The sequence below is a fragment of the Labrus bergylta genome, chromosome 22 (assembly GCF_963930695.1).
Source record: "Labrus bergylta chromosome 22, fLabBer1.1, whole genome shotgun sequence".
NCBI lineage: Eukaryota > Metazoa > Chordata > Actinopteri > Labriformes > Labridae > Labrus > Labrus bergylta.
In genome coordinates, this window is record NC_089216.1 from 9354570 (window position 1) to 9373474 (window position 18905).

The 18905-nt window shown below is 43.9% G+C and overlaps 1 protein-coding gene across 14 annotated transcripts in view; it reads left to right on the plus strand.

Moving 5' to 3' along the window:
* ppargc1a (peroxisome proliferator-activated receptor gamma, coactivator 1 alpha) overlaps positions 1 to 18905 on the plus strand; it is a 250986-nt gene that overhangs the window by 208666 nt on the left and 23415 nt on the right. For 7 of the 14 annotated variants that reach the window (XM_065950407.1, XM_065950405.1, XM_065950406.1 and 4 more), the window contains exon 2: positions 7977 to 8156. In XM_065950407.1, coding sequence (XP_065806479.1) covers positions 7977 to 8156 — 180 coding nt within the window. Of the gene's footprint in view, positions 1 to 5106; positions 5353 to 7976; positions 8157 to 18905 lie in introns of those variants that run through there. The other 7 variants (XM_065950408.1, XM_065950409.1, XM_029276735.2 and 4 more) reach the window with 4 other exon arrangements.

Below are 18905 nucleotides of genomic sequence, written 5' to 3' on the forward strand. Positions count from 1 at the left end.
AAACATGCAGTTAATGATCTTGTGAGCACTAGCATATCAGAAAAGTTTAATTTCTTTAAGACCTAAATATTAGTGAGATTGTATTCTTGGGTGCTTTAATAAGCCATGGCTTTGACTCACTTTTTTAACCAAGTTTAAGGTTTATTTTAAGATTCAAAAAGGCCCTTACTGGATATTCAGCATGACAGAAAGCACGATTTTCATGTGCCCTTTCAGTAGAAAAGACTCCACTTCGTCTCCCCCACACAAGCGCATCTCATTTCGTCTTGTTACATAGCCGGGCATGTGGCATCTGTTGGAATTTTACAGCCATTTCAAAGTTTGGGTTTGTAGCAATTTAAGCACAGGGAGTGCGCCAGTCTTGTTTATGCATGTGTGTTTGCAACCCAAAACCCTCATGGTCCATAAATTTTAATATTCCTTGTGAGTGCTATACCCAAGCAAAACACAAAGCGCCTCAGAAGTCCCTGCCCAGAGCGCTAGTTTAGCACAGTTCTCCACTAAGACACATTACACACCAGGCCTGCGCTCACAGCTCGCCCCCTTTCTGCCACCACTTTCCACATGCATCTTGCATGACTCGCTGGTGGTTTTAAACAAGCCCTGTAACAGCCCTACAACACACAACTCCGACGAGACACTCCAACTCACATCGCCGTGTGACCGTGATATTATTCGTCTGCAGCGTGGGGGGGCCAAAGCCGACGCTTTTCCCTGCTTTCCTCCTCCGAAACAGACCTGGAGTAGAGGAAGGGGGAGGGTGGGAGCGTCCTGTGTGGCGCCCCAGGCTCCTTATTTGTGTTTACCTGCCCCTGCGTGGGACTGATGCTATTTTCAGTCGGCCACGGCTAACTGGCGCTAGCCTCCCCGTGCCATTTGCCTTAATAATGTGGGCCGGACTCTCTGCGGGGAGAGTAGCCGCCATCCTGAGAGTGGCTAAATGACACAGTGGAGTTCATTGATGGAAAGGATTACACGCTTGCATGCGGGGCGGCAAGGCGACGGGTTCTCTGAAGGGCACTACAAAGCGAGGCGATGTAAAAATCCGCACAGGGGGAGAATGCGCTGGCTTACTGTATGTCAGAGGGCGAGGGCTGCCCCAATTTGTGGCGTCACATTGTTTATCTTGTTGCACATTATGCATGGAAGCTGGGGAGATCATGTAGACGTAAGGATTTGGAGCTCTTGCTGAGGCACTGATGTAAAAAGGCAGAATTAAAAAAACTATTTGTATTTAGAATATTAGTACGTTATTGGTCCTACAAGGAAGCTATTGTGCTACTACAATTAAGGTAATGAAGATAGGAATACAATTTGGTATAAAAATGTCCCCAACAGGCTAAAGTATAAACACAAGTAGTTATAATATATATGTGCTACAATACTGTTATAAAAGCTAAGAAGCAGCATAGAATAATTGCATGTATGATTGCTTAAATAATAATTACGCCACATTAGAACCTGATAGATATGCTTCTAATTACATTTCTTGCAGCCCGTTTTATATGACATGACTTCCCATGTTATTGTACAGGGATTGACTCTTATGAAATGTGACCACTTCCTCCCGTCCCCTAATAAGGAGAAGACAATATGACTTGTCAAAGGCAAAAAAATCCCCAAAGCGCCAAAGATCTGAGAGCACATCCAATGACAAGCAGCAAGAACAAAGCGTGAGCTGTCTCCTAACAGTCGGGAACAATAAATGAATAGATGTAGCACTCCGTTCTACCTCTGCCCTCAATTAATTCATATGAATCCAGCCACCATGTATTAAAATGGCCAGATGCTAGGATAGATTCTGTTGGGAGCAATGACATGCAACAAAGTGATATGAATCATCCCCCCCCCACACTCACACACTGTGCAGCAGCAGCAGCAGCACTCTCTCAGAGGGCCACTGACACAATTTATGGAAAAAGGAAAACAAGACGCGACCACTTGAGTATGGATGGACTGTCAAAAACGACACTGTTTTTAAAAAAAAGGACCGTCTCAGTGTATTAAATTTGAACAAATCCACAAAACCACAACATCCACGACAGGATCGATACACGTTTAGCTTCTTTTCTCTCTTTTTTTTTTTTTACGGAAACCATTGTGTTGGATTTCCAGAAATGCAAATAGGATACTCTTAACCATGAGTCAGGCTATGTTGAATATTCAAACAAAGATAATTATCTGTGGATTAGCCCCGTTTTGGCTTCAAGAGCTGCACTTGTCAACTGACTTTAAGGAAAAATTGTTTCATCATTGACATCCTTTTTTGCTTTCTTCGAACAGCCAGCAGCCAAAACCTTCGAGTTCAACTCTAACTAGAGTTTTCCTGCACTGGGGAGTGGTTTTTATTCAGTCTGCATACAGAAAAGTTGTCACATTGCATTATTTCTGAGTCGTGGATTAACAAACAGTCACTTTGAATTAATTGGGGTTTAAATAGTTCCTTTTGAAGTGTATTGGTGTGCAACGCTTTTGCCCCGCAGTTTTCAGAAAGCCTTCATAGAGGGGTTGAAGGAAGTCAGGTCCGTCATATGACACACATGCTATGCATCAATGGGTGTGAACAACTTTTCACACTCCATCCTATAGATTCAGTCCCCTGGACACGTGGTATCTATAGGAGCCCGCTAAATGCAGGGGCAGTGTGAAAGCAAGACCCCAGGTCATTTCTGGTGCAGAAAGCGGAAGTGGTGTCCAAAATATCTTTTCTGTTCCTTTTTTTTTTTTTCCCCTGTGACGATCTTCCACTACCTACATCTTCATTAGCAGCATTCTACAGCCAAAACAAAAGCATTTCAAAGATTACCTGTATCTAAAGATGTAACCCCCCCTCCCCCTTTTTTCTTCCTTTTTGAAATGATTCCTATATCTACAAATCTCTGCTGCTGCATACATAAATACCCAGCCTCTAGCAAAGAATGTTAGCAGAAAAAAAGAAAGAATCAAAGGCCATTCAAGAAAGGAAATCATAACATTATATCTATATTTAGCTTCCGTTGTCTTAATTGGCATGAAGAGTACAATCAGATAAGCCTTTTGACTGTGACTCACACGCCGCTTCAGGAGAGGGAGAAATGGTGTTTACCAGCACATATCTGCTGCCAATATTCTCCCCGTCTTTTTCTTTTCTTTTTTTTTGGGCTAGTCTGTGTTGATTATGTTGCTATTACTCGACTTATAAGGAATCTGAGCTGTACCTACATCTGTTGGACAGAGACCGAGATGTTGATTTAACTACACTTAAATATCTCCGCTGCAGCCACAAAGCCAGCGACCATCGAGCTCCGTTTCACTCCCATGTCGCCCCTAATTTACGGTCTCTATGGTACTTGGTCCATCTGGGCTCTGTGAGGTCACTGCACACGCCACCTGCTCCGATCAGGTTTCGCTGTGGCTTCTGGGTAGCATCTCTGGGCACGCTCCGAGAGGCAGATGTATAGATTTAGTGTTGCGAATGCCCTCAGATACCCATAAGCATCACACAGACACACACATATCATGTCTGATACTGCACACTCAGGGCACACGCTGGCATGTGAACACACACAATCTGTGCAATTTACATCTCAGGTCCCAGAACCTTTTTTTTTTTTTTTTTATATACAGGTTTCTGTGCAATTTTGTGTTTAATGAGACTTGCTGCATGTGGATCACTAATTTAGGGAGACAATTGCTTCGTGCATGCTCAGGTGGACTTAATAGCTTACAAGACTCAAAATTAGATTGGGGTTAGCATGTTCCATGGAGTGACTTTCTTATTACTGAAATATTTTTAAAAAGTTCACTTATAAATAAAAAAAAAGAAAAAGAAAGCTGCTATCTCTTTTTTTTTTTTTTTTACAAGATCTCTGCCACCTTTAGAAGAATAAAACCACACCTCCTGATCATTTCTATGTTACTATGATGAGTCTCTTAAATGTGGATCACAGGGAGACAGTATAGAGAGAATTCCTCCTGCATTAAGCCTGCCAGTCCTCCCAGCAGAAGCCCCACTCTGTTTGAAATGTCCACAAAGCTTTTGTTTTTCATTTCATGAGGTAGTGTTGCCTATACACGTCCTGTTGACACTGTATACATGTTTGATACTGCCACCTGTCCTTTTTATTGCCTCTCAATGGACAACGAAATACTTTCAAACAGACTGAATTACCGTCTTTGATACTCTAAACTACAACACGGGCTTTTTAGGTCAGAGGACAGTCGAGAAAAATGGAAACTAATTATATTGTTAAGGAAGCATGATTTGATTACACTTAGCCTAAATGCTGTGCTGTTAGTGTGATTGCAGAGCTAAACGTTTTAAAAACAGGATAGATGTCCACTGTTACGCTCACTTCATGAAAAGAGAAGTTTTTATTCCACTTTTCGTCTCTTGGCAAAACATCATGCTGCTATTGTTCTTTACATTCATGGTAGAGCCCTTGTGTTTATTGCGCATTCATTCACTGACACTTTTCCCTGATCAGCATCGTAAATAACATTTTCTGTCACTTTTTGGGGGAGCTAAGGATGCGATGCAGACGGGGACAGATGATTTATGACGGCAATGTCGTGACGACGAAGAGTGATCCTGAATTTAGTATCGACTAAACTGTCTATTCCTGACGATTGGTTTCTCATTTCTTTAGTTTAGTGATTTAACAACTAATTTGCTCCATGCATTTGCGATCGTTTACGTTCAAGCTGCAAAAAAAACCAAAAAAAAAAAAACACGCCGAATCATTTAATTTGGCATCTTAAACGTTTCGCAAAAAAAAAAAACGCAAAACATCATTAGCGCCAGATCTTTAGAAAACCAAGATTAATCTTTAAAGACATGTTTTGCGAATACGGGTTCTGAATGGCTCTTAAGGCGAGTCTGCGTGTTCTTTCCGACTGCAGAAACGAGTGTCTCAGTCAGACAACGCTCTGTTCTTTTTCGCTCACTTTTTCTATACATGCAGCCTACTGTATAAAGATTGAAAGCTCATGATATGGGTTTCAGATGGACATTTTTTGCAGTGCATGGAAAGGCTTTTTACTATGTGCGCAGCCAGACCCCGCCTGCTCCCCGCGCGTCACTGGCGAGTAGTGTGGACGCGGAGTCACTCCCCTGCCTACTTTTAATAGCTTTGTCATGTGATGGAAAGCAGTTGTAAGACAGGTGCCCTCGGTTCATTCTCGGCGAGGGGCAGCAGTTGCCTGTGTGAGAGCGAGTGGGAAGCGTGTGTGGATTTCTTTTTTACTTGATTTCTTTCTCCTTTTTTCTTTTTTTTTTTTCTTTTTTTTTTTTGTTATTTTCCGGGGCCGTCATTCAGTGGCTGGATGGCGTGGGACAGGTGTAACCAGGACTCGGTGTGGAGAGAATTAGAGGTGAGCGCATGCAAAATTAAAAAAAAAAAAAAAAATCCGACTTGTTTCGTCTTTCTAGCCCTCTGGAGTTTCTTTTTTTCTTCTTCTCCTGGAACGATGGACAACGCTGACAATCCGAAGCAGTGATTTGCACATACACTCTTCCTCTCTGGTGCTGCTGCTGCTGCTGCTGCTGGCGGTGCATGCCGGTTGTAGTGCGCGTCTGGACACAGTTTGAGGATGCGGGGGATATAGCCTACAAGACGGAAATATGTATAACAAGTGGAGGAAATGTGCGGAATCTCCTTTTTCTTCTCAGTAAACGATGTAGTGCTTGTATTGCTTTCCACATAGGATCTCTGCTCAGTCGGATATCGGACTGCACGCGCTCCGGGAAGCTTTTCATGCAGAAATGACCGAAATGTCTCAAAGTCAGGTATTCCGCTGACGCATGAAATTCCACCGACGATAACAATCCCTTTTGATGTGCTGCGTAAACTAGCGATTGTTATTTTTTTTTTAGGAGCAAAGGTTGTCCACACATAGGGACCGCTAATCTGGCATTGCGCAGGCAGGAGCATCATAACAGTAACGTTGCCGGGCACGTCTGTGTGCCAACAGCCTGGCCGGATGAGCTTAGCACCGGCTGGCTGGAAAGCAACATCCTTCAGACTTCATCTTTCCGAATTGTAAATCATCTTCTGCGTATGTGTTACATCTTAACAGAAGATACGCCTCGTTTTGCTTAACAAGTCGTTTATTTGCATTTCTTACAGTTTAGATTAAAGTGCACTCATAGGCTTTATAAAGGCACATCAAAGGGATACTTATTCGTCTCCTCTTTCCTTATTTACACAGTCTGTCCAGCTTGTCATGCACATTAGGTCTACCTGGCTGCGTACAGGAGCCCACTGATGTTTGAGAAACCTTTCCACACGATGTGCTTGCAGCCTGCCTGCATACATTTGATGATCAAGGCTGTGTGATACGACTATTTCAAGAAAATAGAAGTCAAGATGTGTTATTTCGGCTCCATTTGGGGGGTTTCTTGGCATTTCATGCGCGTATTTACACTTTTATCACACAGTGTGTCACTTCAGCCAGGTAGTCTTCAGGGGGGAGTCATCGTCACCGTTTCTGACAAATCCAACAAATACAGGCTTCGTGTTTTCTTGAGGCTTTTTTTCGAAACATTCCATGGTACATGTTGACTCAGTACCACGTTTTAATTCAATGAGAGAACTGTCATGCAGGATCTCTCTGATAATCCCCCCCCACACCCCCCCTTGTTGCAGGTGCTTTTATGTGCGATGCGTGCGTAAATCACCGGAGTGCTTTTGTGCGCACTGATTGTCTGTCTGGCGGCGCAATTTCATTAGTGAATCAAGAAGTCCATAAGATAATTGGGCACACGACTTCCAGCGTGAATATTCCAACATCTTAAGCAACATTATTTCATCTCGTGCCGTGTCAGATTTGATCACCAAAAGGGGGGAGCTTAAGACGCAGTGAATTCGTCCCCATCCCAACATAACGGATTTGTCTCATCATACAGTCGAAGTCATCGTGTATTCGGGTTGGTGCGAAACCGACGACAGATGAACTGTGACACCGGTGTCTGGCACAGCATCCGTCTCTCTGCTTTGCCCTGAGCCGAACCCGGCTCTCATCCCTCCTCGCTCTGCGGGCCAAATACCTCCCGGCTGCGCCACGAGGATATCTATAATATGTATCTGTCTGTAGGCCATCCTGTAGGGATCACACAGCGGCCGACGTGTTGTCAACAATATTAGGAGCGTGCAGCCTATTAGAGAGTGCACACAAAGCTGTTTTCTTAAGCGTGGATTGCATGTGCGTGGAAACAAGAGTGTGGACGCGCCTGGAGTCTGGTGTGTTTCTGTCTTTAAATGATCTCAAAGTTTGCATTTTGAACAGAGAAAGGCTGACTGTTGGTTACCTGCCTCAGGGGTTGCATACTAAACTTAGTAATATCCTCCATAAAGATGGTGATAATTATGGTTGGCCAAAACAAAAATATATTTTTGTCTTTTGAAACCTGTTGCCCCCTGCTTTAAAAAAAAACACATTTTGAAATGAGCAAATCTCAACTGACTTTCAATCCATTGCTGCTCACTTGCAGCCGGAGCAGAGCTGCTGATTTGCGGTGGTGAGGAAGCAGGAGCAGCTGCCACATACAGTACACATTGTCTAGATTACATAAAAGTGGCTGGTGAATAACAGAGTGTCAACAGGCATCAGTTAGTAGCATGGAGGCCAGAGCCAATCGCAGAGCTCGGGAAGGGATGGGGGGGGGGGGGGGGAGGAGGAGGAGGAGGAGGAGGAGGACGGGGTGTTCTGCAGGTTAGACAGAAACAGGATGAATACAGGTTAAAGGTGGGCATATCACATCATAGAGGAAGACAAATTCAAAATAATGAAATGGGAGAATTAGATTGAAGTTCCTATTGAGATTAGTTAACCTCTCTATGTTATCCTCACGTATGTGTTTATTTTTTTGGGACTCGTTTCAACACAATTTCTGACTCCTGTCCAGATTTCCTCCATTGTTTTCACACTTGGCACGAAGTAACCAGAGTCTAATTTGCATATGAAAGAGATGTCATTTTTGTCTCTTTTCCTTCCAGTGTGCTGCCTTGGTTGGCGAAGACCAGCCCCTCTGCCCAGACCTCCCCGAACTTGACCTCTCAGAGCTGGATGTCAGTGACTTAGACGCAGACAGCTTCCTGGGTGGCCTCAAATGGTACAGCGACCAATCAGAGATCATTTCCACTCAGTATGGCAACGAGGCGTCCAATCTTTTTGAGGTAAGAAAGCATCTTTGTTTTATATCACATTTGTGCTTTCTAAAAGCGTTGTGGTCCTTTGGAACATCTTTGCACAGTTATTTCTTCATAGTCTCCCAGGGGTCACGGCGTGGGCTGGAATAATACAACACACTATCTAGACACCTGAACGCGAGCCAAACAAAATGTACGACAGTTACCGGTTTACAAACACGCTTTTACATTGCTCCGAAGTACAAAAAAGGAGAGATAACGTGATAAGCACAGGAGGGACCTTTGTCCCCTTTTTGGATCCTGGCCGCCACGGAAGGCTCCCTTATCAAAACTTTGAGCGTTTGTTCCTACGCAGAGTAAGTGCACAGCAGCTGTATTGCAAAACACTTCTCAAAGGTTGAAGTGTAAAACTTTAATCTTTGCCCCCCTCTCTCTTTCTCTAACCTCTCTTTCCATGTCTTTGCTGTTCTCACCCGGCGACAAACGAAGTCCACAGAGGGTGATGATCTGGCCGGGGCCATAAAGCCATCGGTCTTGGGACTGAGTTCCAGTCCCCAGTTCATTATAAGCCTTTATCAGTGCCAGAGATAGACAAGAAAGACTGAGATTGGATGCTTTAGCCTTGCCTCAGGAGGAAAAACCCTGTCTGAGAAGCCTTCAGTGTGTGTGTGCGTGTGTGTGTGGTTGTGTGGATTGCCCTGTCATGTAGTCACGTTTTTCAGGGTCTGTGTCGTGTGTATGTGTGTGTGCTTTTTTCACTGGTCTTGCAGGCAACAGTTGACAAGAGACTAAATTCTTTCCATGTTTGACCTCTTCCCTACCACCGCCACCTTTTTTCAGAATCTCTTTATACACTTACATTGTATCTCTGTGGACCACCCCAGTACACACACACACACACACACACACACACATTCTCATGCACACAAACACACATTCTCATGCACACAAACACACACGGAAAGGATGTGGGGGTGGGGGGCTTAAGTACTAGCTGGTGTGACCGAGGCTCCTCTGTCGTCTGAGAGTGATATGGCTTGCAGCCACAGAGCGGCTCTGGGGATGGATAAAAATACCGATGAGAGAGTATGCATGTGCTCGTGTGAGTGTGTGATGGGAAAAAAAACAATGGAACCTAGCACCAACCCTGCTGAGGGAAGGCGCTCGCTCTGAGGAAGACGCCGTGTGCGACTTCCTATATGGTCATTTTTGTATACTTGCGAGGGTAAATGCTTCGAGAAAACAGCGCACGTGTCTGCATCCACAACATTTCTGTACATTGCAGATTGCGTGAGATGTTTTCACACACTCAACAAGCCAGCAGCTTTTGTGCTATGCTAAAGAAACGGAGAGGCTTCTAATCAAGCTGTGAAAACTGGGGGTTTCAAAGCAAAAAAAAATAAAAATGAAAAGAAAATGCATTTCCCTGACCAAGGATTTTTTTTTTCTTTCCTTCTTTGGAAAGTTCCAAGTCACCATATGAAGTGCTCAGTTCATCATACAGCAGGACCCGGCTAATCCTACTTAATCTGACAGGGGAAAGTTTGCCGCTCGGCAAGGATCAGAAAGCTGGGGCTGCAGCTGTACTTCCTACAACCCCCCCCTGATTGGCCTCTAACAGGGCAGAGAAGCATCCAATCAAATGTGCAGAGATTATAGAACATGTTAATTAATGTTAACCCTAAATCTTGAGAGTGTATTCTGTGCTGTCATGCTCAAACATCCCCTTTTTAAAATCGGCGTGTGTTTGAAGAAGAACAGGTTTATCAGAGCAGCCTTGAGTTACATGTGTAACAGCTGTGTGCAGCTGTCACACAGAGGCCCCACTTTTAAAAGTCCCCATCAAACAACACGCTGCCTGGAAGTTTGAACCGGCTTTCGTTAGTTCAAGTAAGTCAACTGTTGAAATGATTTGCAGCTCAGAGAGAAAAGCAAACACCTCCTGTTGTTTTTCATGCACCACGGCTTTCATTGAGGCTGCAGGTCTGTGTGACAGACAGTAGCCAACGAGTGAACAGACTTTTGACATGGTTGTACAGTTAAAGTCGTTGTTGTCACATCAGAGAAAGTCGTATTTGACAATTAAAGGGGCGATGGAGTTTGTTTACACTCTATATAAGCAGTGTTAAGTGTGTGTATGGATCCGTTCCCGTTCGGTGTATTCTTTCTCTGTATGTGTGTGCTGTTCTGAGAGCAGCATGCAGTCTGAGATCACAAGCTGTCCCCTGGCTGGACTCTTGCTCCATTCCCTGCCACTGTCCCAACTGTCCCCGACACGACATGTGAAGAATGATACACCACAAACCCTCCCCTCTTGAACCACACAACAGCGATGTCCCCTGGCACTGGGTGTTTGACACCTCTTTAAAAACGGACCGACCGTGAAAGTCCACAGTCTATTTTAGGCCGCGGTTGTTAAGGGGTGGTTACTCCAATGAGATCCCGATGTACTGCCAAAGATAACAGCAGCAGAAGTGTGACCGATGTCTTTTTAACTGCAGGACTCCACTTAGATTTCGTGTTCAGCCTTTAATGTGTTTGATTGATGGAAATGTGTCTTGTTGGTTTTGGCTTCTTCAGATTCCAATGTTGACATCGCCAATGGCGGTGGCAGTGGGATGTGGCATTATGTCATAATACGTGTGTACAAAGGAAGTCACATTGAAGTTGTAGGTTTGGTAAGTCAAGGTGATAGAGGAATATTTACACTAACCTAGAATTCAAACATTCCCTCTCAAATTTCAATAAATTTTTCACTTACAACTTGAATGAAAATGGATTTTATTGGAGTTTTACTTTCAGCATAAATGAATCATAACTTGAAGTAGATAAAGTGGGACTGCATTTAAATTGTATTAAGATAAGATACGGTGCAACCAGAGGACTTCAGGTTAAGTAGCGCATCCAACAGTTGTCTGCTTTTGTTCCTTATCAAATAATAATAAGAACGTCTTCTTGATATTCTGGTTGTTACACTGTGAAATGGAAAATCCAAAGGGGTGAGTAGTTGTGCAAGGTGACGCACGTGGACGGGAGGAAGGGGCATAGGCAGGTAGACAAAAGTGAAACAGAAGGAGATGCAGAGGGACAGAAAAGACGGACATACGTAGTGACAGATGGGAAGTGAAGGAGACAAACTTATAGACCAGGAGAAGCTGGGACTTGTGCCAGCTAAAATCAAACCCCATGGATTGGACGTAAAAGGTTGTGGGCTTTGCAGGTAGTAAAATAAGATGCCAAGGCTTTAAGCATTACTCAGATAAAGCACTGGGACATGGGCTGACATATGTGTTCCCTGTCATTCATTTCAACTCTTTTTATCACTCCAACAGCATGCACGGTGTGTGTGTGTGTATGTGTGTGTGTGTGTGTGTGGGATTCCATTCGGTTTTGCAAAAGCATTATGCCGCTTTGTGTTGCTTGTTTGCGACTTTTTGGACAGATGCTCAGGCGCTTATTCTTAAGCAAAGGCAGATTACATTGATTGGGTCATCTTTGGAAAGGCTTTGATAAAACATGCTGCGATGAAATGTTTTTTTCCTCAAGCAGCCTCCTTCCTTCCCCCCCCCGAAAAACACGTGTAAGCCTAGATTAGCTCACACACACACTTGTTGGGCGATAGGCGCTCCCGTGAGCTGAAACAAGTCACAGACCCTCTGAGAGGAATTGTCACGCCCACACACACAAACACACACACGCAAACACACAAGACAGCAGAGACCCTTATTGTCCCTGTTCCTACTCCCTGCTGAATGCCGATTGCGTTTATTTTGCAAATTTATGCTGACATTTGAGAGTACACCACCCGCACCAGTTCACCGCTCCAGCAAAGGGTGTATGAATTATCATACTCCACTGTATAATATGATTTTCTCAAGTGAGTCTTATTAGAATACACCACACTGTCCTCATCTCGAGTTCCGCCTTCAGTTTTTGCAGTGCTGATACATTGTTTGCACTGTCTGATGGGAGAAATCCTCCATCACTGTCCAACTCAAGGCGAACCGCGCCTCTCGCACCCGCGGCTGTGCTGTTTCAAGACACACAAATGAGAGCGAGCGCAGACAAGTAGGCGCAGGCGTACCGCACAGAGATGCAGACTTGGGCTGTCCAAGCCTGTGTCATCTTGGAGCGTCTGTCAGATCCACTCCACAACAAGAGCTCTCAAGCCGCCCGCCTGCCCGTCCTGCAACACTCTCTGCCATCCCTTCTCTTCCATCCCTTCTTCCCTCTGTCTTTTTTAGCTCCCAAGGGAAGGCATTTGTTCCTGGCTGATGGGGATGTTGAAGCTGCAGCAGCAAAACAAATATATTCTGGCCTCCAACAATTGCTTCTAGAAGGAGGGAAGGGGGGGGGTGAGAGAGACACAGTGGGCGTATGTGGCCAAAAAATAGTCCCCTCAGGGATTTTTTGGAAAAAGAGCAAGGAAACATCTTTTGGTTGTGGTGGTGGCTGCTTGGCTGCCTGTCTACCTCTTTTTCCCTCTCCCTTTCTCACCCTCTCTCTCCCACACACAAACACACACACACACACACACACACACACACACACACACACTCAACCCCACGTTCCCAATGGGCCCCTGCTGCTGATTGAGGCATGGTTTGGTGTTCTTGCCCCAGCTGATCCCTTGCCCCGAGTGGATACCCGTCTCTCTCATCACTTTGAAGCCACACATGTGTAAGTGTGTGCGTGTGTTTGTGTGTGTGTGTGTGTGTGTGTGTGTGTGTGTGTGTGTGAGTCTTTGCGTAATTGAGACACCCTATACAAAGATCAGATAGTGGTATTTTCTGGCTAGACACAACACTTTTATAGCTCTTTTTAGCGCTCATGTGTGTATTGGGCAGGAATAGCTATTTTTAGTACGTGGGGTAATCTCCACTAAGAGCCTTTCAGGGCTGTTTCACTTAAACCTGGCCAAAACACTAAGCCAATAATCCCCCCCCTTCTCCCAAACCTCCCCCCCCCCCACCCACCCACAGCCCAACTCATACTTTCACACACATGGCAACACATGGCAACAATGCCACGCTATAACACCGGTCTACCTTCCATGATTTATTAATGTACACTTTGTAGTGGGAGGAAGGTGTAAACAGTGAATTCCTATCGCGTGCTTTGAATGTCTTGGATTTATGCAACCCAAAAAAAAAAAAAAGGCAGAGGAAGTGCAAGATTGTGTTTGCATAGACATGAAAAGAATTGATCAAAGAGTGACAGGGAGACGGGAACAAAGGAAAGAGTGAAAGTGATAGCCAGAAGTGAGAAAACAGTTTGAATAAGAGACAAAAGGGGAAACCTCGACAGACAGAGAGAGAGAGAGAGAGAGAGGGGGAGAGAGATGGAGAGAAAAAGCCTTCAATCAGTGGGTGCCGTGATTCATGGTGAAGCGTTATCAGTCTTGGGCGATAGGCTGCTTCCCCTCTCCAGGAAAGGCCAATCGATCCCAAGTGTGTCCGTGTAAATGTGTGTGTGTTCTATGCCAACATGTCCAGTTGTGGCAGAGGTCTTGGCAGTAGCCCCTCTGCTTTGGTGGTTTGCCAAATTCTGTCAATCTGTGTGTTTGCAACACAGCTGCTAGAAATGGTTGTTATTTTTCAACCCTTATTCATTATTTAGACGCAAAATAATGTCTTTTAGCTTTACTAAGCACACACGATAATACATGTTTTGGGTCTGGTTTGCAGATAATAAAGAGTAACTAAGGTCCAGGCTGCAAATATGTTTCACTGCCTCATTAGGTTGACAGATTTTCAAGTGTTGCCCTTGTTATGGGGGCTGTTGCAGGTTTGCATCTATAGCCTTACCCAACAATGATGTCATCAAACACACTTTTTACATTACCGCAGCAAATGATGTTACAGGTTGGGACAGAAAGAGAACATCTGCTGGTGCAAACTAGCTCTTACGTTAGCACATATGAGCTTTCTGTAAAGAAGCATAACCATGTTCGTTAAGTACAGTAAAGTTGAGGTAGGACTTTCTCCTCCAAGAGAGACATGATGCTTTTTTAATCAGACAAAAAAGCACTAGTTAAGAAAATCCAAGTCTTAAGTGTCTCCTTTGAGTCTCTTTCATTTGTGGATGCTTCATAATTTAGTTAATTTGGTTTTAGCACATCTTAGGCAGTGTGCACTGCAGACTACATGTGAAGGACCAGTTTCTCCCCCCCTAGTACTTTTTTAAGAGCTTTGTCAACCATGCAGAAAAAAAACCCTCCCCATTCTAACTAAGCTTTATGATGTGCACTGCATGCTTATAGCTTCAGCTTATTTCCCCCCTGAAGCATTTAAGTCTGCACAGGCCTCAAATAGTTCAAGAGGCTCTCCGAGGCTCTGCTGATGCATGAGTGACTGGATGCTTGGATGACTCACTCGCTGCCCAATCAGTGGCTCCCAAGTTTAAACTGGAAGCAGAAGCTTTTACAGACACTTGGTAACACCAGATAGAAAGCATGGTTGTGCTCTCCTTTTTCAAACTTCTGGGATATTAGTACACGGTGTGTTGCAGAATAAAAGGAAGCCTGTAAGTTTTGCTCCAAAAAGACAGACGTTTAAAAAACTCAGTCATTTGTGCTTGCACACCAAGTTCTGAGCTAATCTATCAGCTACTTTCCATTAAACTGAGCTCTGTATCGCTAAAGCTAACCCAAAGCGACAAAGCTAAGAACAGCAACATGGCAAAAGTAGCTTTGAACCATTTGTCATCTTAAAAAAAAAAAACGTGTGACCAACTACAGAGAGGCCTTGATGTATCCGACAGCATTAGCTCTTTAGCCTCATGGACACCTGTTAGGTGGGGGTTGTTTCTGCTGTATACATCCAATGAAGAAATCGTGACACAGACTGTAGATTATAACACCATTCAATCGGCCGAGGTCAGACAACTTCACCAAACACGCATGCTTACAAATCACTGACAGAGTAACAGTGTTCACAGTGCTGCTTATTTTCTGTTAAAAGGTGCAACCCACAAATTCCTTTCTATTTGGGTACATCACTATAAACAATAAAGATGACATGACACTGAATTGTATACGTAACAGATGTAGACTCTTTGTCTAGCAAACAGTTGTTGACAACATATGGTTGGCTCTGACACAACTAAAGATCTGCTACAATTTAGGTGTTTCACCCATATAAGGTTACAGCTTCAGACACCCAAAAGTAGGAGTGCTAACAGGCGGTAGACAGACTTGAATATTACATTTCACAAAGTTACCAAGCTGAATGAAATTCATGAAAATTCGTACTAACAACACCATTCTGAAAAATACACTTCAGAATTCAGGTTGATCTTTAACCAGCTGATTAACACGGCTTTCGCCAACTACTGCATGTTAGATCTTGATAAATTCGCTTTTTACATGTTAGTCTTTTAACTGATATGTCGAGGTGTTTCTTAGGAAACCATCAACAAACTGATCATTATTTTTATGGCTAGGTGTAGGAGGATTGCTAAACTAAACATATCTTATTCAAACCTAGGGTGACATGATCAGTATTCCACAGGGAATATATCCTAGATTAAGATGGAAAAAACAAAAACAGCACAGCATTGGATGTTGATGTTACAAAGAAACACTTTCATGCCCCCGTCGTCCTTTCAGCCTTACATCAGCACTGAGGATTGTATCGACTCGAGTGCACACTTCCTTTGATGTGTTTTCATTTATTTACTTGTAAAGATAGGCGCATCCCGAACACGACTTGCAACGGCTTGTGAAGTCCTGCATGTTTGACCACTGCTGCTACACGTGCAGCCCATACACATATGAAAGAAGAAAACTGCCCTGATAAAGCGCTCACAAAGTCACGACTGGCACGAGGATTTGACACTGCAGACGCCTCCCGCTACCTGGATCCAGGAGCGGAGCGGCGCTGCACACACTTGCGCACGCAGCAGAAGTCAAGGTAAAAGATAATGCGTTTATTTAGTAATCAGCAAATAGCTTTTATGCAGCGGGTAAGTGGTGAAGCCTGTGAGGCCTTGATAAGATCGTTTGCTTTCAGGTGTTTCCCTGTCGCACCACGTACGCCATCAGGTGCAAATTGAATAGGGTGACCTTTTTTTTTGCTGCAGAATCAAATTGACTGCATTTCCCCCCAAAAGATTCTGCCATTTCAATTACCATAAATTTGTGATATTGCGTCCCCTCTTCATACGCACAAACACATGCACACAAAGATGTAGAATGGGACAATGACACAGAAGCGCCCCTTTTGTTTGAAACACTGAAGACCACTATATCTTGTCCACTGTACCCCGGCTCTCCTTGCGCTGGCATCTTTCCGAGGAAGACATTACTGTGACAAATGAAACGCCACAAAACCCTCGATGGGCTTGGCAGGGCCTGAAAGGTCAGGAGCTGCATTTTGTGTGCAGGTGTGTGTGTGTGCGTGTGGTTGTAAAGTGTGTAAAGGTGGTGTCATCGGCAGATAATAACATTGAGTCCTCTGTGCACAGAAAAAGAAGTTGTGGTCCATTCTGCTCCCCTTGCAAATCTATGTAAATGTCAAAAATGTCAAAACACAGCCTCCTGTGTGTGTGTAATTGTTTTATTGATAGCTGCGCTTGACTGCTGATGGCAGATTTACATTCCAGCCAGGAAATGTGGCACTGTCCAGTTAGAAAAATGAACACGGGAAGCAGTCTGTGCTTCTTTTTTTCTGCCTCCCTCTGCACGTGCTCAGTCCCCCTCCCTGTGTTCCTCCAGCACATTATCAACAGTGTAACAGCATGTTCAAAGGCCCCTTGCTTAGTGATGCACATTCAGAGCTGCCGACTTAAGCAAATAGCTATTTGCATGCCATTAGGTGAAAAAAAAAAGAGCCGAGGGAAGCACCATTCCTCACCCCATTTCTTGATCTAGCTGAATATTCCTTATTTTGAGCCTCCAAATCACTTCTTCTTTTCTCCTACTCCTCCTGCTGTGACCGTCAAAGTCAGAGCAATCACAGCAATCAGTGCCTCCTCATGCCAAGCCGATTGGGAAGTAGCTGCCAAAACAAAAGAGTGAGTGTCCAATCATTATGATGGCGTGCGATTCTGTGGTGTTAGCAAACGTTTGCTTGGACCATCTGTTGGACGGCTGTTGAAGGAAAACAACAGCAGCTTGGTGCAGGACTGTGGATGGGGAGGCTCCACCAGGGGCCGCAGAACCCCCCCCCCCGATCCTATCAGTTGTTTCCATAGCTCAAAAGGAATGAGTGTGAAACAATTGGAAAAGAGCTACAATGATTAATAGATGAATCCTTAATAAAAAATAGTTTTGTCACTTTTGAAGAAAATACTTCATACATTTTCTGCATTCAGCGTCTTCAGTGATTTCAAAAGTTTTTTCATGTACTCATTAAGAATGAGTAATAAGTCAGCATATTTCTGTTATTTTTCAATCAAAAATCTAGAATACTTGCTCATTCATGCTTCACAAATGTAAGGATTTGTTGCTTTTTTTCATTAATGAAGGTCAATAAGAGTCAAAAGCTTAGAAAACAGTTGGTTTCTGTGATTGTACGAGTACTTTTTATTGAGCATTAATCAATTCATTGATAATTAAAATAATAATTAGTTACCAAGGGACTGCGGATGTAAATTAGCTCTCAGCTAACTCTGATACAACACATAACAAGGCAACATTTATGTTGAAACTGTACATGGTCCCTTTACAAATAAAATGACACAAGCGTGAATATTTTCAATTCTGTTTGGATGGAATTCACAATATAATTTTATTGAAATTCCCTTCAAATATAAGTTTAACATTTTCTCTTGAGCGGTTTGATCTCTGAGATCCATTGCAAATCTTTTTTTTTTTTTTTTTTTTTTGTTGTGTGTGTGCAAAGGTTCAAAACCATCTGCATGAAATCTGACCCAAAGTGAGACAGAAAGGGCCTTGTAGGTCTGAAGGCATGTGACAGCGCTTGCTGATCTCAGCAGATGTGTCACGGAGTTCAGGTGGTTAGTTTCAGCACCAGCAGCAGCAGTAGGGTTACCACTCAAAGGGATTTTTTCCCCCCACTGAGAACTAGAAAGAACAACAGAGCTCACATCCCTTGGGTTGGTGTCTCAATCGGATCTGGCCTGTGTCAGAATGTGTAAAAACAGTTCTCTCTCTCCCTCTTTGGCTGGCTCTCAAACACACAGATATCTCCTCTCCTCACTTTCTCTTTTTTACCCCCTCTCTCTCTCTCTCTCTCTCTCTCTCTCTCTCTCTCTCTCTCTCTCTCTCTCACATCAGCTCATCTGATAGTGCTCTAACAGTCTCAAATAGTTCCCAGGAGAAGCATCATCTCTGCACACACACACACACATCCTGGTCCTCGCCGATGGGTCGAACCGCTTCCTCGATGATGTATAAGTCACGTAGCCTTCACGACTGAGACGGACATCTGGCATATAAACTGTCAGCCTCTGACACGGGGCTCCTTCCTCAGTCAGACGACCGCCATTTTTTGTTTTAACAGAGAGCACAGAATAGTGTATTCCTGCCAGTGTGAAGGGATTAGCACAAGGCCAGTTGTGGCATTATAGCTAAGTCGGATGGAGAAGCCTAAAATCAGCTCGACTGGACAATCTTGTCTGCATTTAGAGGGTACAAGTTTGATCAGAGTAAACTCTCTCTCTAAACCATAAACCAAACCCTGAGTGGTGAAAGTACATATCATGAGTCAGGCGATATACTGTTGGCCGTTGTCATATTGACTGGAAAACTGAAAAAAAGGGCAGGAGCTTCCACTCTGCAGAGCCAATCACAGAGCTTTAACATTTAGTTTT